The following is a 24,080-nucleotide window of genomic DNA, read 5'->3' as shown; positions in this document are numbered from 1 at the left end:
TTGAACTAACTCTCAGTTGAAGGAGGTAGGCTTCCTAAACGATCATTAGGAAATTAGTTTTTACATGTGTTGATGGCCTAGGATTAAACGGGGTAGCTGATACACCATTTAGGAAGGTGTTCTAGGTTAACATATGCCACTTCCATGGGATTAACATTGACTAATGCAAATCTAGAATATGCATTTTAGCACCTATAAATCTATTATTATTATTATTAATTATTATTATTATTATTAGAATTTATATACCACCCTTCATCCAAGGACCACAGGGCAGTTTACACCATATAAATCTATAACTATACTGTAGCTAAAATGGGGTATATGATTGAGAGAAGGAGAATAAGGGACTATTTTGTAATAATCTGAAAACCCTTTTAGAAGACATCTGAAGGCAGCCCTGTTTAGGGAAGCTTTTAATGTTTAACAGACCACTGTATTTTAATATTTTGTTGGATGGCGCCCAGAGTGGCTGGGGAAACCCAGCCAGATGGGTGGGGTATAAATAAATAATAGTAGTAATAATAATTAGATAAAAAGAATACCTTTGTTCTAGTACAAGATGGTGAGGGAAGGTGTCAGCCAAAAACTAGGAAAAAGCCACTCCATAGCTTCCTTTTTAATTGTTATCCATCCATCCCCTTTTCATTAGTGTATTCCATGGGCAAGAAAACTGACTGTGTTGTGAGGTCTATAACAGCTGCCTTCCCTCCAGAAAATGAGAACACCCACTCTCCCCTGTTCTCCATTTTCTCTCCCAGGAACTGAGAAGGTCCTGTCAAAACTTGGATTATATTCAAGCCTTTCTCTCCTTAGCTTCCTTCCTTGCTTCACCCCTCTTTGGGAGTCATGAACCAGGCAACAGCGGATGGCCTGTTCTGGGCTTGTCACCTTCACACTGAATCCAGTGTAGAAGGAAAGGTATTTCTGGCTTGATTGGGCTCCCTCTTGGTTTCTGATTAGACTTTAGCTAACACAGCTGGAAGCCTTTGTGAATGAACTAACTGTGTTGGAGAAACAAAGAGGTTCTCGCTGGCTATGTCATGACCTCACAATAGAGTAGTTAGCACTTACATAATGCCATCTTTTTGCAGCAGGGAAAGGTACACATTTGTGCTTGGCTGTTTCACAGAGAAAGTAATAAGCATGGTATGCGTAAGATAAAGGTCCTCCAAAGTAACTAGGAGGATGCAGGAAATGGTCTAGAGTGGGGACCTTAGGTGATGGAGGTAATCCACTCATAACATGTTTTGTTTGTTTTCACTTTGTTTTCCATTTTAAAATTGCTGCAGGTTTAGATTGGGTTGTATATGTATAGGTAGAAATCCAGCATTTGACTTATCCTTGTCTTATGGAACATTTCAGAAGTGGAAATCAGCCAAGCCCCACAATGAATGCACTGTGTGCTGATGGGTCTCAAACACTCACTGAGTTAGGGACTTCCCCTGCATGTGAAGATAGGCTGTGACAGATTGAGCAGATGAGACCAATAGTGGATCCAACAGTCAAGATGGCAGTTTTTGCACATACTGTGGAAGAAAATGAGGGGCGGATGGGACTCATCGACCTGGGAAGGTAGCCCACCTAGGAGAAGGAAAACTCTGATCCTAAACCTCAGGATCTAAACCTTTTCTTTCAGGAGAAGAAAAGGCTAAAGGGTCACCCTACATAAATCCAGAGTGGAATCCCTAAGACAGTTGGATGGTGCCATGTATGCCTCTTTCAGGCAATTTCTGCAGCTAAGTTGGTGCCAAATGTATTGCTCTGCTTTCATATGAACCACATCAGGGTGGCTGAGAGGGGGGTGGGTCTCCATACACATTGCTCAGGCTTGCACCTCAGGGAGGTCACTTCAGTGCTCCTAATGCAGCAATGTGACTTCACCCCTGGAGGTGTACTCCAGTGTACTTGAGATAGATGCCAGAAGCAACATGTACTTTTAGTTGAGATTCCTGCATTTTATGGGGTTGGAGTAGGTGACCCTTGGGGTCCCTTCCAGCTCTACAATTATATGATTCTGTGATTCCTAGACTGAACACAACTAGTTCTAAACTTCTGTGCCAAGCTTAGAAAGTGAATGAAATGTTTTGGACTTGTGAATATCTTCTTCTTCTTCTTCTTCTTCTTCTTCTACTACTACTACTACTACAGCATCTCACTTCCATTTTTGGATATACACCACTTCAAGTTCTCTCCAGCATTCTCTTTTGTTTGCTTCCTGTGAGTAGATTAGCACCTGCATATGGCTTAAGTATTCTTAAGTATTAAGTATTCTAAAAGAAAATACCGTATGCAATTAAATACCGTACGCAATTAAAAGTTGAACATATAGACAAATAAAGAGGGTTGTTTGAGGTCATTATTTATCATCTTATATTTGGAGGAATGTATTGACTAAAATATGTGGCTGCAGGTTATACAACAGGGTGAAGTCAGGACCTGCTAAATTAATCCTCCAGCAATTATAATTTACAATAAAATAGCTACCCTTGATTGCACACTCTTAAAACTGGTGCACCATTTTAAAATTTGTGACAAAGGCCTAACCCAAAGTATTCATTGCACAGAGTAAATGCTACTGAGAATTGGATCTCTTCATCTGTTTGATGTACACAGTGAGTAAAATGTAAAGTAACATGTAATTCAAGCTTTCATTAGATTTTCCCTGTTACCTTTTTTCCAACACAGCAAGTGTATTTCAGAGTTGTAACATGAGGCAACAAAGAAAGAATTCATTTAGTAGAAAAAGCAACCCCCTCATATGGGTAACAGACCTCTCTCATTTAAAAACAGGAAAGAATCTCCTTGAAGTAACCAAACAAAAGAGGGAATGCCCCTACTATGAAGGAGACATACTGTTTGTCATGAAGTTTTGGAGTTAGGTTTTGGAGTTTTCTTCTTGATCACCATGATTCATTGTCACTATATGGTGCATGCTGGGTTGAGTGAGTTTGTACATACCTCTTAACTAATGTGAGTCTTTGAAATGAAAATTAGTGTCAAAGCAGTAATATTTTTCCAATGAACTTTCCACCCCCAAAAAATATTGCAAAGAGTGTGTGTGTGTGTGTGCGCGCGCACGCACGCGTGTGCATGCCCCAGGAACACAGGGTTGAGGATGAAAGTTGGAGTGCAAAAGGGGTTGCAGAATTATGTGACTTCATAATTGGCCAGAAGGTAAAAAGGGTGCTTAGTAGTCACGTTGTTTAAGAGAAAGAAAGTGGGCATTATAAAACTTGCCATCCCTGAGCCTACAGCTGCAGCCTACAGCTACTCAACTCATTGCCTCCAGTTTTCTTGTAAGAGAAAGCTGGCAACAAGGAAGGAAAAGCCTTCTATGTGGAAAGGGGTGGTTTGTGTGCAAGAGAATACTTTAAAAGGAAAAAATAGACCTCTTCAGACAATTTCAATAATAGGCAGTTCCTGTCTGTAGCCTGCAGGCTTTTATAACCATGTGATTAAATATTTTAATTTAATTTAACTCATTCCCTGCAAGTTTTATAATTGTATAATTATTATTTTTTATATGGTCATAGAAGGAGCCTGGTTAGAAACAATACCCATGTTACCACAACCTCAGCTCCACCCTGATGATTCATGGGATTTGCCCTCACCTTTTTGAACTGAGTGGCTTTTGTCCATGTGCAATAATAGTTCAGTGACTCCTTGGCCTCAGTACATATTCCAGGGTATCCAGCTGCTCAAGTCCTTGCTAACTAGTATTGGCAGTTTCCACATGGAAGCAAACTCCTGTTTAAAATGCTCCATAATATATTGTGATATATTTCATAATTTTGGAGTTGTCCATTAGTATTTATTTTATTGTGGGCACATTCTCATGCAAAGGCAGGATGTAAATTTAAGAAATAAATGAGGACAAGGCATGTTATCAGATTTGACGTTCCTCACCACAGCTGCAAGTTATCCAGGCAGTTTAAAAATGGGATATAGTTAGAAGTATTCTTTTTAGCCCTGCACAGATATGCGTGAATACAGAAACATAATGATTTAATGCACAGGTGGGGAACCTGTGGCTACAACTCCCATTATACCTCTCTCTTGGCCATGCTAGCTGGGGCTGGTGGAAGCTGGAGTTCAGCAACATGTCTAAGAACATGCATGCTTGTCTGAATAAGACCTTGTAGAGCAGCCTGAAGCTCCTTCATCCCTGGATCTGATTTGATCACTCTTCCCATGTTTTCTCTGGATGACCTATCGCTCCTTTGGGATGCTGTAGTATAATGCTGCAGCTTTTGCTTACACAGTTTGACCTTAAGTGACCTCCTTATATTCAGAGCTCAGGCCGCACACATTTTGATGACCCTCACTTTCAGGCCAGCCCACATGGTTCTTGACCTAAACTGAGTTTTGACCATGTGTCCTGCAGTGCCTTGTCTGTGCTGGGGTCAGAATGGCTGATAAACCTCTCAATTCAACCTACTGCTCAGGTGATCATAAAATCCATGCGTTTTCCACTAGTATATTATGGCACCGAGTGATTTATTTTCCATATTCGAGGAGAGACTTACACAGGGCAGATCGCAACAATTCTTGCAGTCACAGAGAGAACAACTCTCATTACAAGAGATACAGACTTAATCTGGCCTGAGGATACATTGGTATAGTTGAATCATGTCTTTTTAATTCGCTTTTTAAAAAAATCAAGGTATTTTTGAACTTTTACCAAAGCTTAAATGCTCCCAGCAATGCAAAATACTAGTTATCTAGACTGAATCATCTTCCGAACTAGTTTTGCTAGCAGATTGTTTGTGTTTGTTTTAATGCCTTTCATATACTTACTCCATGTGCTTGTGACCATATAGCTATCTGGAATCCAGAATAGAAGAATTGTTTCTCTCCCTTTTTCCTTTACTTCTGTGTGGTTGCCAAAACTACCTGGCTTCATGCCCAGCTCCTTAGATGTACCCTATCCCTCCAGTACTGCAGGTGCATTTCTCGTCTTGCCTGAAGAATTGTACACAAGCCCTCTGCTCTTAGTGTAAGGAGGCATTTTCTGCTGGTCTGGAATGTGGCCATTAACTCATTCCCTTTCACTGTTTTGATAGGCCCCCTGGCATGCTGGGCCTTAACAGTGCTAATTTTAGAACTGTTTGTTCTGCGGAGGTCATTTTTGTCTTGGGTATCGAATTTGGATTGCACTATCTCTTCTGTCAGAGTAGCTCAGCAGTGGCTGTGTCACCCTGTTAGCACTTGGGATTGTCAAAGACAACTGCTTGGCCCTGTGGCAGACCATTAACAGAATCGTAGTGCCCTAGAGGTGATGGGGTGCCAAATACAGTTGCTGGTCATTAGAAATGTGTATACTCTTTTTATCTATCTAGCACTGTGTGTGCGCGCGTGCGTGTTGTGTGACCATAAAATTTAGAAACATTATTAATGGATATTGAAAGCCTGTCTTTGTTTCTTAGCAGCACTGTTTCACAGCACCGGGTTTTCCAGAATCAACATTCTCCTTTTTTACTGCTCACTTTTATGAGAGTCCCCTTAAGGCTGATTCTCTTTACCATCATTTTCTCACCAGATGAACTTGGCTTCCAATGCCACCAAAGTCCCAGCAATGCTTGGAGCCTGATTTTCAATATGATTCTCAGAAACAGAGCATACTGTCTGCCAATCAGGTCACCCGCTATTCTTGCTATAGAGTCTGTCTGGGCTGGGTGCTGGAAATGTAGAGGCGGAATGCTTAATATCTTAATTATCCACACCCAGCAATCTGTAAAGCAGAAAAATGCACCCGCCCTTGCTGCTGTGCTTTGTTGTTCTAAATAAATAACACATTCTTGTAGAAACACTTTACAGCAGTGGCACTGGGACCACCTTGGTAAAAGAGCAGCGTGCTGCATAGCTCAGCACATATATAGCTATGTGCATCTTTAGCTGTACAGCTAAGCACAAGAGGAACTACAGAATATATGACCATAAATTTAAATTCATTGTTGCCCTATAAACCTTAGAAGGAAGGAATGTGGTTTTATCTCATCTCAGAGCAAAGATAAAGTAGATATTAAGACAGAGTCACGTGATGCTGTTTACTAGATGAACAGAGATACAACTGCCAACTAAGGCTGCAATCCTTATCTCACTTACCTGGGAGTAAGCCCTGTTGAAATCAGTAAGACTTACTTCTGAGTAAGCATGGTTAGGATTGTGCTGTAAGTGACTCATTCACGCCTTTGACGTTTACCCCTATAATTTATGCACCTTGTCCAAATGCTTTAATTTTGGCCTATATATTTGCAACAGTCCAGCTACTATGCATAGAAGAGATATTTCCGGAGAGGTGACCTTGCTAGTCCATTGCAGCCAGCAAAAATTTCAAGAGTCAGTATTTTCACATTTAAACTTTAAACTATTGACCCAGTTTGCATGTTACACTAAGGCAAGCCATGGTCTAGAGCAAACGGTGAGGGGAGATCCCAGAAAAGAGATCACAGCCACTGTTTCTCCCTGATCAGCTTGCTGCTGGGCTGGGCTGAGCTGGAGTTAGGCCATGGTCTGGCTTACCATGTTCAAATCCAGACTTGTGCTTTTGTACTCTCCAGACAAACCATAACTTATAGCTCACAGTTCAGTTTGCCCAGACTGAGCTAAATCATAAGCCCAGATCCAGATATATAGCATTCTAAGCCAAACAGTGGCTTAGCTCAGTGCTGAACTAAGTGTCCTCACGGTTTAAGTTTTACCTGGAAAGTAGTGATGTCCTAATAAAAATGGATTTTAAAAAAGAAAATAGTGATGTCTGGGAATCTGAAATCCATCCGCAAACTCTTTTAATCCTATCATTTCTTATGTCTGTTCTTGCCACAGCCACCACCTTTATTGCTACATCAAGTGCCTTTTTCCTCTTGTATTTCATTCCTTCTAAAGTGATCCTGGGCAATTGCACCACCACATAGCCCATCATATTTAGCTGTATGCTGGTATTATTTCTAAGGGTATAATATAGACCATTATGGTGACAGCAGTGTTTCTTGTACTGGTCACATTGGTTAGAATGGTCCATCTGTTGTTAACACATAGGAAGGGAAACACATTGGACTTGTTTTTCATGGAGTGCTTATGTTCAGTGTGGTGTAGTGGTTAACAGTGGTAGACACGTAATCTGGTGAACCGGATTCGCTGCCCCACTCCTCCACATTCAGCTGCTGGGTGACCTTGGGCTAGTCACACTTCTCTGAAGTCTCTCAGCCTCACTCACCTCACAGAGTGTTTGTTGTGGGGGAGGAAGGGAAAAGGAGATTGTTAGCCGCTTTGAGACTCCTTAGGGTAGTGATAAAGTGGGATATCAAATCCAAACTCTTCTTCTTTTTTCAATTGTACACACCATACTTTTCTGTCTATAAGATGCCCCAGTGTTTAAGACTACCCCTATTTTTGGGGACTCAAATTTAAAAGTTGTGGAGCTTTTTTGCGGAGGATTACCCAGGGTTGTGGAGCTTTTTTAGGGGGGATTGCCAAAAATCGCTCACCCGCACATGTCAGTCAATCTGCTTCCTGTCTGTCCATCACCTCCCGTCTGTCCCAGGAGCTGCAAATTGCCTGCCCAACTGCTGGAGCATCAGCCACGCAACACCACCTATTGACGCAGCAACCAGTAACACGCACAATAGCTGCTGACAGCCATGGCAGTAACCAAACAAATGTCCACCCTATGCACTACCCATGTATAAGACGACCCCCGCTTTTTAGCATGATTTTAAAAGAAACAAACATAGTCTTATACACGGGAAAGTACGGTACATTTGTGGAATAATGTTGCCTAAACCAGAATTGCTATCTTGTCTGTACATACACATGGGCATACTTACATAATAGTACTCATCAATATTCTGTACACCCCTCCCCTCAGTTACTCTAACCACACACCATAAGCAATGGCAGAAATAATGTAGGACCTTCTACACCTGTGCAAGCACAGTTCCTCAATTTATTTTAAAAAAATGTGTTTATTTATCTCCGTATCCGTGATCCGTATACTTGGCTGAACCTTTATTGAGCACCAGAATCTCAGGGAGTTCATAATGTAGTCCTTTGGGTTCATTAAAGAGGAAGCAAGCAGCCTTTTTCCAACACCCATGCAAGAGAATTGTAAGCAGATGCTTTAACACACATTTCATTGTTAAATAGGCATTGTTCTCAAGTTTGTTACTATGGTGTTGGCTCCGGTCTGTTTATAATCTGACTCCATTTCATTGTGCTTGGTGATAAAATCTCTGAAGTCTATAGACTCTGGCAGGGCTTGTTGTCTCAACTCTCATTGAGGGAGCATTAATTGTGTAAACACTCAACACCATCTGTGTAATTTATACCTAAGGAAGTGCACTTACTACTTCATAAGCCCAATGTATTTTGTGAATTTTTAAAATAAATAAGCAACTTCAGTAACATATAATTTAGCTCCATGCATTTTGTTTGCTGACATACGTTCCAAAAACTCTGATCCTTCAGTGATGTGCTTTGTAATGTGTTTTACAGCACAATCCTACATGTTTAACCTGAAGTTACTTCCATTATGTTCAGTGGAACTTAATGATTAGTCAACAGTGCAATCCTCAGAAGTAAGTCCCGTTGAGTTCAATGGGAATACAAAAATGAAGAGTTGAGTAACAGAAGTGCTCCAACCTTAAGATACTTGAGTCTACTCTTAAAAGTGTCTTCCTGGAGATTTTAAATACTGCAACCAGCATATTCAGCATGGGTGGGAGGAAATGGCACATCACTGAATTTAAAAAAATGAAAAGGCTCTCTTTCAACAGAGGAAACCGTATAAATACACATGCTATGTGGCTATCTCTGTTAATTAGAAGCAAGGGAGAATTGCTGGTATGATATACAATGTAGGAGAAAGGAGATACAGATGCTGTTGGAAGATTCCCCTTCATTTGTTTCCAATAAATATTTGCCAGATTCCCATGGGTGATGTTTATGCAAACTAGGGGCTGTATCATTAATTACATTTGTGATTTCAGGAGTGTCCTTATATAAACTCAAGACCTTAGCTTTCATTTTGTGCTGAGAACTGTGCAACCCCAACAGTGTGGCTGCAATTACTGATGATACAACTCAGGTTTTAATATAGTTTCCTAGTCTTTTATGTTTCAAATTATGAGCAATGACAAAGCAATGAAATCACCTTTTTAACAGAGCTGCAAAATGAAAGGAGTAAGACCTCAAAAGGGAAACAGAGTATCCAGCTCACAAGGGAAATGTGGATAAGTGGGAAAACATTCCAGCCAGACACAGTGAGAATTATGAGTTGTTAATAGTTGGAGCACATTTTGGCTCTTTCAGGGTTATTAACGGGAACATTTTAGAACTCATGTTTGCATAGGAAATAGCAGTTTATCAGCATTCATATCACATAATCAGAACCCCGCAAAAAGTCAACTGTGCTACATTTTGAATGCATATGCATGAATCTAAATGCAGATATCTATGATTTTTCAGCTAGAAGCAAAAAGGAGAGGGAAGAAAGTGGGAGAGATTCTTTCACTCGAAAGGTCAGCCATCAGAGCAATGCTGAATTTTCATTCTTTAACATTTACAAGGAGTAAAAAAGTATTCTCCAAAGCTTTGCTTTCAACTTTTTCATGTGGTTTTTCATGTCTGTTCAAAACCATTGCTCTCATTCTGCTTCTGTTCTGGTGTCACCTTTAAAAAAAATTAACTGTGCTGGTTCTTTCTCCCCCAGTGCATGATTTTAGCTGGTCATGGTGAATATGATCACATATAGTATGAGCACATCATATAGTCATGTATCTGCTGACACCAGTGAGTGCAAAAGAGAAGCTATTGTCATTGAATGTGCATTGGAATGCACATTCAAGTACACATCCTACTTATAGCACTAATTGTCAGAATCCATTCTCAGCTCTAGGGACGCGGGTGGCACTGTGGATTAAACCTCAGCGCCTAGGACTTGCCGATCGCATGGTCAGCGGTTTGAATCCCCGCGGCGGGGAGAGCTCCCGTCGTTCGGTCCCAGCTCCTGCCCACCTAGCAGTTCAAAAGCACCCTTAAGTGCAAGTAGATAAATAGGTACCGCTTTATAGCGGGAAGGTAAACGGCGTTTCCGTGTGCTGCTCTGGTGCCGGTTCACCGGAGCAGCTTCGTCATGCTGGCCATGTGACCCGGAAGTGTCTGCGGACAGCGCTGGCTCCCGGCCTCTAGAGTGAAATGAGCGCACAACCCTAGAGTCTGTCAAGACTGGCCCGTACGGGCAGGGGTATCTTTACCTTTACTATTCTCAGCTCTACATATCAGTGTTCATTCAACTGCATTCCATAGCCAATGTTCTGTTTGGTAGATTCATTGCCACACCACAAGCTTGGCAAAACAGAGAGCATCGTTGCAGTTGCTGAGGCAATAGAGATGCCCCTGTAAATACATTTTGTTTCCCTTTCAAATGCCCCCAGTATCTCTCTGAAAATAATAACACCTTTGAAAGGGTATACAAGACTTGGTCCCTTTGTTCAGCTCATCTCTCCTATACACAACTTCAGTACAGTGGTTCCTCGGGTTAAGTACTTAATTCGTTCCAGAGGTCCGTTCTTAACCTGAAACTGTTCTTAGCCGGAAGCACCACTTTAGCTAATGGGGCCTCCCACTGCCGCCGCGCCGCCGGAGCACGATTTCTGTTCTCATCCTGAAGCAAAGTTCTTAACCCGAGGCACTATTTCTGGGTTAGCGGAGTCTAACCTGAAGCGTATGTAACCTGAAGTGTATGTAACCCAAGGTACCACTGTATATTTGGAGCCTAAATCTAGTCTCCTACCAACAATTTGAAAGCAGCATTAGAAAAGTAAAACAGGTTATCTAATTCAAACTGATCATAAAGATGATAACAGTATGTTTTGTGTAACATTATATTTTACTGAGTGGGAGATGTTACATAGTAGGAAACACATAATTTGAGATATAGTTTTTCATTTCCACTATATATTTTCTACAGCATCAATAGGCATATCTACCTTGGAAAATTGAAGATCGAAAAAGGGAAGTATCTAGGGATGGACAAACAAACCCATTTCAATTCTACGTCAGTTTCATTGGTGCTCAATCATAGGTCTGTTCTGGCCTGCTGTTTTGCAGATATTTTGAAAGAGTACATTAATTTATATTTAAATTGTAAACATTTTATACACATTCTTCTCTTAAGATGCATGTTCTTGTTTGTACTCTTTACAAAAAAAATGCACAAGTTTGTGCATTTTTCATACTGAATGCATCACAAAATCTGGAAAAAAATAGTAATTTGACTGATAGTTGTTTTATAATGTGCTAGCAAGTTGAAGGCTTAAAAACTGGGCTGGTCCATTGCAAAAAACAGACCAAACTTCTCCTTCACCTTTAGAAATAACTAACCCAGGAAGAGGCAGAAACCTGAACTGTGTTAACTTCAACAGTATTAAGCCTGAGATCATAACATGGAAGTCAAAAGCTAGATTTTTCAACATAGTTGAATTGGAGTTCTTTCAGCACTTGAATTCTGCATGATATGACTGGCTTGGGGGTGCCAGCACACTCTTTATTAAGAAGTTACACTGATTTTTCTTTCCCCAAAATGGGTGACTAAGCTCTGGGCATTGGCTATAATTGAAACAAGAAAGTCAGTACAGAGAGGGAGGGCGTCTGCAGTTTCTGCTGGGAATTGTATGAATTCATGTTCCTTTGAGTCTTAAATATCTAAATTGCATGGGGTTAGTGGTGAGGGAGAGAGCGCCTGGTTTCCTTCATTCTATAGGTGTGGGAAAAAAAGAAATCTGCTCTTAATCTCAAGGATTCTCTTACTCAAATAAACGGAGTCTCTTGAGGCAGATGGGTTCTATGGAGCTCTTGTTAACCCCAGAGCCAATTCCCTGGGTGGAGAGCTGTCCTTTGTTCATGATGTCATGGTCAAATGGAACCAGAAACACGAAACACTAGAAGATTGTGAGCTTTTTTTGTTTTTGAAATGTAATTATATGTGTATCGAGGAAATTTAGGATAGCAGGTTTTCATCTCCCCCCTGACCTTTGCTACTGAGTTAATGAAAGGGTAGATGGATCCACTTTGAATATGAGCTTCAAACAACCCTTGATAGCTCAGTCTTTATTACAGCTAACCATGTTGTTGACATTTTGTCAGATACCAAAGGGTGGGTTGGTGTGTGTGTGTGTGTGTAAATAAATAAATAAATCTAAACATTTGTATGCTGTTTCTTCACAGCTTGAGGCAATATCACATTTGTATGCTGTCTCTTCAGGGCTTGAGGCAATATCTAGCAAATAAACCATCAACTGTAATAAAAAAGGAACATTTGAAATAACAGTGCGCTTTCTAGCAGCAGTACGATAGGACCAAAACAGCCTTTCCACAGCTGTAGGACTCCTGGATGAGGTAGACTTTGTGTCCATTTGCAAAAGCCACCAGAAAAGTACAATTTTCTGTCTCATTCAGCAGGTTGTGCCATAACGTCAGAGCAATTGCAGTAAGAGTCCTGCTCCTCTTCACCAATTATTCTTTTTTCATGTACTACACCCAGTCAGAGCCATGACAGAGGTTATTTTGTCATATCCTTCAATAGCTATTTACATTTTATTGAATGATCTAAAAGCAAAACTGGGATTCTGAAAACCAAAAAGAAGAAAGGAAATGTAGACTGGATGCCAGCAAAGCTCCGGCCTCAACCTATAAAAGTGAACAACTAAAGGGGGGGAGACATAGGAAGATTAATAATGGAATTATAATAAAGGATCACCACTGCATAGGGACTGACAAATATATGTGAAGCACTTGGATGTAAAGAAATACTTGTATTATAAAAGTGTAAACAGGCATTGCAAGGACAAATACAATTTATACAATAGTCAATTAGCACAGTGTTTATGGGGAAGTTGGAGGTGTTGCAATGAGCTACACAGGTAATTATAGTAAATAAAACACATTCCATTTTATGATAGAGTCAACCTATTAATCCACGTTGAACTCTGCTCTGAATGATGAATTATTATGAATGCAGCAAGTACCGGTAGCTAAAGTAGAGGCAAAAGGCAAAAATTCTTGGCTTACAAACTGGTGGGTTACCAATTTAGTGACTTGATATGGGGCCCCACTTTTCTTCTTGAGCTGTGCATAGTTCAGCAAGCATGCCTAGAAATTGTGTTCTGGCATAGTAAAAACTTCTCTCTCAAAAGTGAAAATCAGTGTAGCAATTTCAATCCACTCACGAATTTTGCATCGTGTGTGTGTCTGAGGGGGTAAGCAAGTAAGGGAAATCTAAGAGCCTACTACTGCGAGATACTAGACAAACCTACTTTCATTGGCATGGATATAAGAGAATTACCGTTCTATTTACTTTATTTTTTGGCAGAATTTAACAGCATAGGACTATAATGTGTAATTGCAGAAGCACTCAAGATACCACTCTTAGTTAAGTTTACCATCACTGAGGTCCACTGAGGCTGATTATCCTTAACAACTACCATCTAATGCTCAGAGAAATAGAGAATTCAAAGGATTTGACATAAATGTTATGTACTGGCATTCATCTTGGAGAAAACACATACTGTGATCATGTGTACAGTGCAGCATAAAATATGGAATAGTATTCCATAAAGGCAGTTGGGTTTTATTTTTAGTGGTCTTCCGGTTTTGGTTTTCCCTGACCTAATTTTTGTGACCCTTTTCTGGTTGTGTCCTCTGCATGAGCAAAGAGAGCAAACCTTTTGGAGGTGGAAGCATATAGCTGCTTGCTATTAAACTAAATGGATTTCAACTAGTTCAAATAGCAAGCAGGGGAAATCATTTATATCTGGATTGACAACTTGCAAAGAAAGATTTCATTTCAGCGAATGATGTTAATCCCTGAGAATTGGACTGACAATGGAAACACTGACAGATTTTATCCTTAGCATCGTTTGCTTGACACTGCTTCATTTACTGGATTTAGCCTTCATGGTGAATCCAGAAAATATAGACGAAAAGAACATTGAAAAAAACTGCTGAAAGTGGAACTTTTTTCTTGTGGTTATAACAAGCCGCCAGTTGAAATAGAGGCTCTGTTTTCTTAGGGTGGCAGTGCTTGGAAATCCAATGAAATTATTTTTGGCATAAACCCGTAATAGTAGCTCTGTGGTTATCATTGCTTAAAGTGGTGGACCTAGAGCTAAACCATTGTTTTAATAGGATAGTCCTACAAAGAATGTAATTTTGTACATTCTGTGTGGCATGAGGCTTTTCTGTTTTGTGGGAAGAGAACAGCAGCCAGCTTTTGTTCTGAAACAATTCTCATTGATGAAAATTGAATTCCAGAACATTGGGTACAACAACCTATCTATTTATCTACTTTATTTCAGAAATTTGTAAGCTGCACCTTCATCCAAAAATGGATTTTAGGGCAGTATACGATCTATAGATATAATATGAAACATAAACAATACAATAAGATTTAGAGGAACACAACTATTTAAATACGTTTTAAAAATACTATAGCATAAAATGGCTAGTCAAATGAAAAGCATGGCTTTCCCAGCATCTTCAGACTGAGGAAGACTCCCCTACAGCTCCTCCTCCTCCACAGCCACACAGGAGTATGCAGCTACAACATTTGCTATGGTGTCTTTTAAAGTTTGCATACAGCATGCCCAAGGAGATAAAAATACTCAAAAGAAAATGTTAAGATGGCAGCCTGAATATGACTCTGATGGCCAGTTTCCATAACTGAGGCAGCAGGGCCCACTGGGAGTTGCACACAGCCCTGATCAGCTTTGCATAGCCCCACACCTGATATAGGCTTGGAAAGCTTTTGGTAATCACTACCACTTCCAAGTCATGGCAGAGCAAGATGTCTGTCTGCCTGCCTGCCTGCCTGCCTGCCTGCCTATCTATCTATTATACTATTTTATTAATTTTTACAATAACAAACAAACATCACATGACAACTCCCATACATGGGATTTCCAAAATCCCTTGACTTCCCTCTACTCCCCCTTCTTGGTTCTTTTGTTTTACATTTGTTCATGCATGCCCATAATATCTTCAATTCATAATAATTCCCAATTTTATACCTTATCATATTATAAGTGTTTTTGGAAATCCTGCTAACGTATAATATTATACACAATGCTTTGAAAATATGCAATAAATATTTTTCATTTTTCAAATTATTGTCCTTTTATTTTCTTGAGTTTCTATTTGATTAATCATTGCTGCATGGTCCATTAATTTATTTTACCGATCTTTATCTTCTTTAGCGGGGGGCTTCTTCTTTTTCATAATCTGGGATGATTGTGGCCAAGCAACTGCTATCAGATACAGGAGGAGATTCTTTGCGAGAGCAGGATATTTAGGGCATTACATTAAGACCCAGTACATTGAGTTTGGCTTGTTAGCAAACAAGGTGCCAATATAGTTCTATCAGGACTGATGTAACATGGCTGTATCTAGGAAAACCAGTAAATGCTAGCAGCTGAATTCTGTACTAGTTGAAGCTTCCAAATCAATTTCAAGGGCAGTGCCACATATAACGCACCACAGTAGTCTAACCTGGACTTTACTAGATCATGGATCATTGAAGCCAGGCTCTCCCTATCCAGCAAAGGCTGCAGCTGGTTATACAACCAAAGTTGGTGAAAGGTGCTTTGGGCCACTGAAGTCACTTGAGTCACAAGCAACAGAGCACCTCAAGGCTGTGCATCTGCTCCTTCAAGGTGAATGCATGTCTCGGGAGACGATGGAGGAGTGCACCTTTGGGGGTGAAGTAAAACTAATCCTATCCAAAATAAGAAATAAACAAACTTTAGGGACTCAAGAACCACCAACCCACAGTGCCCCTGTCTTGTCAGTCTCAGTCTCTTCTTTCTGCGCAGGCAATTGTGACAGATACAGAACTAAGATTGGGTGCACTATGCCAGCTGGTTCCAGTAACGATCTTGCTGGTGAAGCAACTTTCTGGCCAACACCCAGTTAGATATAAGGGACTACCCACATCCTCCTAAGCTTAGTTTCCCAAGAGAGGAGGAGGAAGAACATAGTAGTCAGAAGAATGTACAGGTTAGTGCTGTACTGAAACCTATCCTCTTGCCTACTTAAAAGTTTGCTTCGCCTGTGTGACGGAGGCTTCCATTTTTCTGCTTCATTCACATGGCACTTTATAAATTTAGTGGGCAAAGAACTGGACCAACTTTTTAACTGCAAGGTAGCCATGGGTGGTTTGTGGTTTTTCCTCCAGTTAAAGGTTTCTCCAACATTCTGCTCCCCTGCCATTCCTGATCCGATCTGAAAAAGCCCCATGTGACAAGTTATCTCACAATTTCTTCCCCTGGGCATTAATTGAAAGCAGGTCAGGAGTAGAAGCAACTTGTTGGATGAGGCGGAACCACTATGCCAGCTTCCTTGGAAGTAAGTTGGTTATTGCTTACTGAGAGGAGGAGGGGCAAGGCTATGAAGAGGTCGTCATGGTGCAAACACACTGGCAGGAGCACTGGGTTGGCTCCACAGGTGCATTTGCACCACTGCAATGTCCCCACCACCTCACTCCCATCTCTCTCCTGCCTGGTAAGCAGCAATGATCCACCTGCTAGGAAACTAGTTTAGTGGCTGCAGCTCCATGAAGCAACCCACTTCTGCTGGGGAGGTTGACTACTCAGCACATGAGACCAGCAAGCTCAGCACATTTGTTTTTAAGCAGATTCCTTCCTTTTACTCTTAAATTTTCAGCACCAGTTTCTTTAAAAATAAAATGACCTTACAAAACAAAACAAAAAAAGCCCCAAACCAGTAAACAGTTGTCAGGCACATGGTAGGAAGCCTTCTTGAACTTAAAGGAAAGCCCAGCTGAGATGTAAAGACATGGCTTATTCCTGTCTTCATTTGTTAATTGGGCTCTTTTGGTTCAGTACCTATATTTTCTTCGTGTGAGCTGAGTACCTCATACAGAGAAGTGACAACCCCCTGCAGTGTAACTGTTGGCTGTTTTCAATAGGAAAAGCTAAGCAGTCTACTGTTAACATTTACCCTTAGCAACTTGCTTCAAGAATTTCCTGCTGTGTAGTTGGCTCCACAGATTCAATAAGCATTGTGAATGATGTGTCTGCCATTGCTTGCCTTTTTTCAGTACACTTAATACACTGCTGCTCCTTATTCTGGATATCATGCCTGTTCCAACCTTGCTATAAAAGAGTGATGCAGGTGACTTAAGTCACACATTTTGGGAAGTGACAGCTCTTACTTTGTCAGTTATCCTGGAAAAGTTCCACTTTGCCATGATGAGAAGTCACCTAGACTCTGGCCAGCAGGGAGAAGCCTGAGGCATCCCCTCAAACTTGAAGCTGCAGGGCATTTTTTAGGATGGGGAAATGCCCTACCAGAACTCAAAATTCCCCATCAATAAAGTGCCCTTTTGTGTTCACTCAGCTTCTTTCTCAATATAAAGACATGGATCCCTATGCCTCTCTGCCCATCTAACCAGTTTTGTGCCCCTTCTCAGTAAACTCAAACCCACCCACCACTGCTCAAGTGCCTTTTTCACAGTGTCCCTTCCAAAATATTGTTTATAGCACCACACAGTCAGAGGGCGTATTAAAACAAATGGCAAAAATGCACATTGAAAACAATGGGCCATTCCCCAAAAGTTTGTTGGAGATAATTGAGCTGTGATTGTCAGTTGAAATAAATACAAACTTGAATATTAAATGTGATGAAAGCTTGTGCACTTGAATAATTTGCTATTTTAACAACAGGAAGAAGACAGAAAATAGTCTGGAAAAATTCTTTATGTCCAGTCTTTTATATTGCTGCTGATGCTAAAGAGGATGGCAGGGAGAGAATTTAACCCTGTTTTGCTAAATACATAATAGAGTGGGCTGGGGGTCAAGAGGAAGAGAAAAAGAGCTAGCTTGCTTCTGTGTTGAGAATTCTCATACTTTGCATTCATTCTTTGATTTAATTTGTAACTCTTTGACCTGCTGCATATAGGTCTTGCCTCACCTTAATAAACATGCAGCCCTAAATGCCAATGTAGATATTTTGCTGAAATGCAAGAGCCAATCAGAGTGTAAGGAAGCACCTCTAAGCACTCTTACTGTATGTCAGAGACAGGAAAGCCTAGATTGGAGTCTGGGGTCTGGGTTCCGGCTGATCTGATAATTGAGCATTCGTCCTGATTCATTTGCAGTGCGCTTAGATGACATTGTATCATGCAAACATTATCCTACACTTTCCAGTCATTTTCCCCATGTACATTTCCCATGCAAGCGGTCCAATATTTGGGGGAAAGAAAGTTTGTTGCATAAGACCTCTAAATAAATTTTTATTGCACAAACTGAGTTTGCCAGTATGTGACTGAATCCCACCCAAAAATAGCAACACTCTGGAAGTGTCCTGCATTGTGAGATTAAGTTGGTAGTCAATCAGCGTAAGTGACTTGGATGGGTTGTTGGTATTATGGCAAATGCTAAAAGAAATGCTAAAAGAAGCATACAAACGTGCAAAAGGCTGCTGAAAAATGTCTTAAATTGACATGCCTTTTTGCCAAGTGCTCATCAGCTGCTACTATTTCTACCAACACTTGAGAGAAAGCTATTTTGGAATTAGGCACCCACTAGCTATACTTCTGGAAACAATTCCAGATGTGAATGTCTCTGCCTAGGTATTGTTTGTAAGCCTATATTTGGTTGTAGGGATGTGGGTGGCACTGTGGTCTAAACCACTGAGCCTCTTGGGCTTGCCGATCAGAAGGTTGGTGGTTCGAATCCGCACAACAGGGTGAGCTCCTGTTGCTCTGTCCCAGCTCCTGCCAACCTAGCAGTTTGAAAGCATGCCAATGCAAATAGATAAATAGGTACCGCTGTGGCGGGAAGGTAAACAGTATTTCCGTGCACTCTGGTTTCCATCATGGTGTTCCCTTGTGCCAGAAGCGGTTTAGTCATGCTGGCCACATGGCCCGGATAGCTGTCTTTGTCTGTAAATCCCTTTTGGTATGAGAAGAAAGATAACCCAAAAACTGACCCACAATGCTGCATAAAAGAGACAACCAATGGAAAGGGAGATGGCTGTTATCAAGTCATAAGATCTGATGTGAAGTTTATTGGCAGAATTGTAATTATTACTTGAAGCTGTTTAAGAATGAGGGGGGATATTTGTTGCTTGTAAACTGTGGCAAGACTATAGAGAAAAGGGGGGAAGCACTCAGAGAATAGGACTTTTCTAACTGCTAGTGGTGCAAGAGCGCCAAGAGCGCCATCAGTTGTTTCTAGAATGTCACCTGTATGTTTTAATTATTTTCTGCTGTAGCTTGGCTTATCCTCTTGAACTTTGTGTACATTAGTTGCTGATTCTGACCTAACTGTAGTGTGGATTGTGTTAAGTTGATGATTTTTAAAGTCCTTTTTTAACAAAGGTATCTCAGTGTGTGGAGAGTTGGACAGACCAGTTATTTATCTTATTATTGTTCTGCTGATTGAATACATTTAAAGGAGCTTTCAGAGATAGATAGATATAGATATATAAAACACAAGCTTAATGTGCATTTATAGATAACTGACTGATCCTATGCATGTTTATGGGGAAATAAGTCTTGATACATTCAGTGGGGCTTCTGAGTAAACAGAAATAGGATCAGGGTGCAATTTGCAGCGATCTTTCAAGCTGGTACCTTATAACAATTTCAGTCTTTCTCAATGAAACGTTCTTTCTTTTAATAATTTTGTGTTTAAGATCTAAGGGGGAAAGAGCTTTGCTATTGGTATGAGGAAACTGATTACTATTTCATCAACAATTCAAAACTTTACTACTGGGAAAGGAAAGCCCCGCGTTTTTCTAGAACAGCTCTAGCAGTATGGAGAGTTCAGTAAGTTTATACTTCAATATTCTGTGTAGCAACATGTTAAAGGCTTTTTTCTGTTCTGGGGGGGAATGCACATTGAAATATGCTCTTACGTTTATTCATCTCAAATAAATACTGTCCCCGATTCCATATTCACAATTATTTCTTCATAACAGAATTCCCAATTTACCCATTAAGGATACATTATAGAAATGGTATACAGGGTCAACATCACTCTGGTTTTGAGCGCAACAGAGTCATTAAATTAGAAGCAGGGGTGTGTAGAAGTCATTAAATGATTTTTAATCATTTGATCAATTTTGAAATAATTAAAAGAGTATCAAACAAGATAGCGAGACCGTTTCAGTGAATTGTGTGTCCTTGAATTTTATAAAAGGGAGGATACACGAGTCCACCAATTTCAAGCTAATTATTCTTTCCAAGGATCTTTTAAAGGCTTTTGGTATTTAAGCTGATTTTTGCCATAGAAAAGTGATAAAGGGGAGGGGAGGATGCAAAAAACAGGATTCCAGTTGTGACAAAGCACCACTGGGAGGGGACCAAGGTTTCCTCGGAAATGGGTGGAGAGAGACAAAACTTGTTCTTCTGCTTGTTCTTCAGACAACAAAATGCTTTGGGACAGCCATGATTACATTGCAATACATGCAATTAGTTAATTGTGGCAATGGAAGCTTATCCAGTTGGCATTACCATATGCCAGACTATATTTTCTCCCTGTTGATAAAACTGTGAAATTTTTCATGCTGAAGCCATTGTGAAATCCTACCTGATAAAACTTACAATGAGATATGCTTGCAAGCTATGCCTGCCGTTGGCATTATTGCTCTCCTTGAAGATAGATGCATCTGTGAACAGCATGCTCTGTGAATATTAATAAAATTTCTTACCAAGAAACAATAGTGCTATAGGGTCTATGAATGGAAGAACAGAAATGACCTTTGGTGTGGTCCCCATACTGAAGTGTACTCATTGCAGATGATGCACAGAACTGTGCCAGCTTGAAACTCCATGTGACAATCATACCTGACCTGTGTCCTTGCTTTTTAATTCTTCCTCTTTCCTTTGTCAATCTATTTCATCAACAAGAATATCCAATTTGATTTTTTTAATGTTAGGAATCTGACGTGGAAGCAAATACCCTAATACTATTTAGCTATGCAATAAAAAAACCCAAAGGAAGGGAGATAAATCCTTTCTTGAATGTTGCTACAGTTCAAAGCAGCAAATCTGCCCATGTATTTAACCCCAAACAGTGTTTTATGGCCATCCCTAACCTCCTTTTTCCTATTCAGAAGGGAGTTACATACCAAGGGATTGTATTTAAACAACAAAGGTGGAGATGCTACTATGTGCTAGTGTCTGGATTTTGTTGTGCAAACCTTTTTTCATTAGCATCCCTATTGCCATCAGAAAACTCGTTTGAGCTGTCCTGACACATCTGACTTTCATTTTAATTGTTCAGGAAATGGGGCCTGCGTATTCCTGCAGTATATGGCTGGTGTGCTTTTTTTGCCCTTGCCCAAGAAGCATCTGCCACTTCCTGCCACACAGCACAGGGCTTCACTCTGGGTCTAAACATGATTTGAGGTGTGCCAGAGAGGTCTGGCTAATGAGTGCCCTTTGTCTAGGAGGGCTTTGCAACTGATGCCTAGTATCAGAGTCTGAACCATTTCCTTATGAGAGCTTGAGACTTTTGTCCACTCAGTATATTCAGCCAAAACACGACAAAAAAAGGGGGAAATCAATCTTGACAACATTTACTCAGTTTACATTTGTGACCGCAAGTTACATGCATTTCAACTCCCTGAAATCAATGCCCTTAAGCAGCCTAAATTGTGGGTTAAATTGTTTATTACTCTTTTCTCTGGCTTTCAACATTTGAGGTGTATATTTTTGGGACCCTCCATTCTTTTGTGACTGCAGGTTGTTCCAAACAGTTTTTAATATTGTGTTTTCATGTTGTAACCTGCCCTGGGAATTTAAAGCAAAGTGTTGGTAATAAATTAATAATAACACCATAATATATTAATGCTTCACTACTGACAAAACTGACAAATGTAGATGGGTTAATGGTCAGGTCAGGGATTTTATATTGGTTTTTAATTCAGTATATCAGTTTTTTGCAAGTTTCTTACATGTTATTTGGATATATTTTTAGGAAGCTGATTATGTCCATACTGCGTGTCTAGTGTCTTGTTTGGAGATATACCAGTTCTGGCCTCCCTGTGGAAATATTTAATTTAATTTAATTTAATTTAATTTATTAAATTTGTATACCACCCTTCATCCAAAGATCTCAGGGCAGTTCACAGCATAAAAATGCAAAATAAAAACACAAAATACATAATAAAAATGAAAACAAAACCATAAGCCCCTCTCCCACAAATTTAAATACATTTAAAAGGACATGGAATGTTAATCAGCCCTTCAAGGCCTGGTTGAAGAGAAACATTTTCACCTGGCATCTAAAGATGTATAACGAAGGTGCCAAGCAAGCCTCCTTTAGCCATGTTTGCTATCTTTGTGGCTCATTCCAATCTAGGAGAAGAAAATAATTCTTGTGAGATAGATAAATATCTTTCTCCAAAGGTTCCCATGTAACCAGTGGAGAGTCTTGCCAGGAGCAGCACTCCGCATTAAAGCCCCCAAACAATGGCTCTATAAGTCATCTCCTAATAACAAAAACCACAGGAATTAACAATAACCCAGTTATGATTTCCTAGTGTTCCCACTTTATGAAGCACATCACTGCTATGTGAGTTAGCCTTTCTTAAAGGAGTGGGGAGGAAAGCCACATCTGGCATCCACATGCAAGGCCTTCGCGAAGAAGATGAAGTATTTTAACAGTGCACTTTCATTGGGACTGCCTTATCAGCACATATCTATTGACTAGGCTTGAAATGGAACCTTTTGCATGTCGCCCTCTTTTTTTTTTGCTCACAGTAATGTTCCTGGTCTGTTCTCTCCTAGGTGCATAGCGTAATGTCCATGCTGTGCTACACTCTGATTATAGCATTTCTGATCGGCATACGGGCAGCACCAAAAACTGAAGATAATGCACCACTGGGGTCTCCTGCAACATCTGGCATTTCTGAAAGCAGACGGACTAAAACACACCACATTATGAAAACGTCTCAGCACAGAGACCACAGCCAGCCTGTTACTGGGAAGGTAGTGAACAGGAAATCCGGGCAAGCTGCAAGCATCATAGTGGATCCAAAGCTTTTTCAGAAGAGGAGGTTCCAGTCACCTCGGGTTTTGTTCAGCACTCAGCCTCCACCTTTGTCAAGAGATGGGCCGAGTGTGGAGTTCCTAGACAGCACAGACTCTACGAACAGGACGATCCGAGCCAAGCGCGCAGCTCACCCTGTGCACAACCGAGGAGAGTACTCTGTGTGCGACAGTGTTAGTGTGTGGGTTGCCAACAAAACCACAGCGACAGACATTAAAGGCAAAGAGGTGACTGTGGTGGTGGACGTCAACTATAACAACTACCCTTACAAACAGTACTTTTTCGAGACCAAGTGCAGAGACCCTAAGCCGGTGTCCAGTGGGTGCAGAGGCATTGATGCCAGGCATTGGAATTCCTACTGCACCACCACACACACCTTTGTCAAGGCACTGACAATGGATGGCAAGCAGGCAGCTTGGCGCTTCATTCGGATTGACACTGCCTGCGTATGCGTAATCAGTAGGAAAACAGAGAACCTCTGAGATAGACCAACCCTCCATCTTATACCCACCTCCTCCCAGCCCCCTACCTCAGCCTGTAAATTATTTTAAGTTATGAGGACTCTATGGTATATTTATAGTTTATACAGTAAAGAAATGAATCCTCATTATTTATTAAAATCTTTTGAAACTGCTGATGTGTTGTATATTTTAATGGCATCTCTTTCCTTTTAAAACAGGAGCTTTTTTCCCCCTTTCTTTTTTTACAATTTTCTTAGCCGCAACTTTCCCTTTTAACATGATTGCCATAGCAAGATTTTGAAAATGGATTACTTTGCCATTTTGCCTTCCACATCCTGATTTACCACGAAACAGCAGTTTTTGTGTGTGACATTCTATAGTCTTGAAATAGACAAAAAGCAAAAGCTGTCATATTAGTCCATTGGAAGAATTCCAGATATCCTTCAGCTCCTCATCCAAGCCAAAATTAAACCCAAGTAAGCTAACCCAGATATTTTAATATTTGCATTCATTCAGGCCACATATCAGAAGATACATAATT

General features: G+C 40.5%; 1 protein-coding gene across 2 annotated transcripts in view; it reads left to right on the top strand.

Moving 5' to 3' along the window:
* The window catches only part of NGF (nerve growth factor), a 53,687-nt gene extending 29,974 nt beyond the window's left edge, over nucleotides 1–23,713 (top strand). For both annotated transcript variants that reach the window (XM_053393597.1, XM_053393599.1), the window contains one exon: nucleotides 22,817–23,713. In XM_053393597.1, coding sequence (XP_053249572.1) covers nucleotides 22,829–23,560 — 732 coding nt within the window. In that variant the 5' untranslated portion in view covers nucleotides 22,817–22,828 and the 3' untranslated portion in view covers nucleotides 23,561–23,713. The remainder of the gene's footprint in view (nucleotides 1–22,816) is intronic.
* The last annotated feature ends 367 nt before the right edge of the window (nucleotides 23,714–24,080 follow it).

Source organism: Podarcis raffonei, chromosome 6 (assembly GCF_027172205.1).
Source record: "Podarcis raffonei isolate rPodRaf1 chromosome 6, rPodRaf1.pri, whole genome shotgun sequence".
NCBI lineage: Eukaryota > Metazoa > Chordata > Lepidosauria > Squamata > Lacertidae > Podarcis > Podarcis raffonei.
The sequence above is the reverse complement of the archived record's forward strand: the minus strand, read 5'-3'. Positions and strand labels throughout refer to the sequence as shown.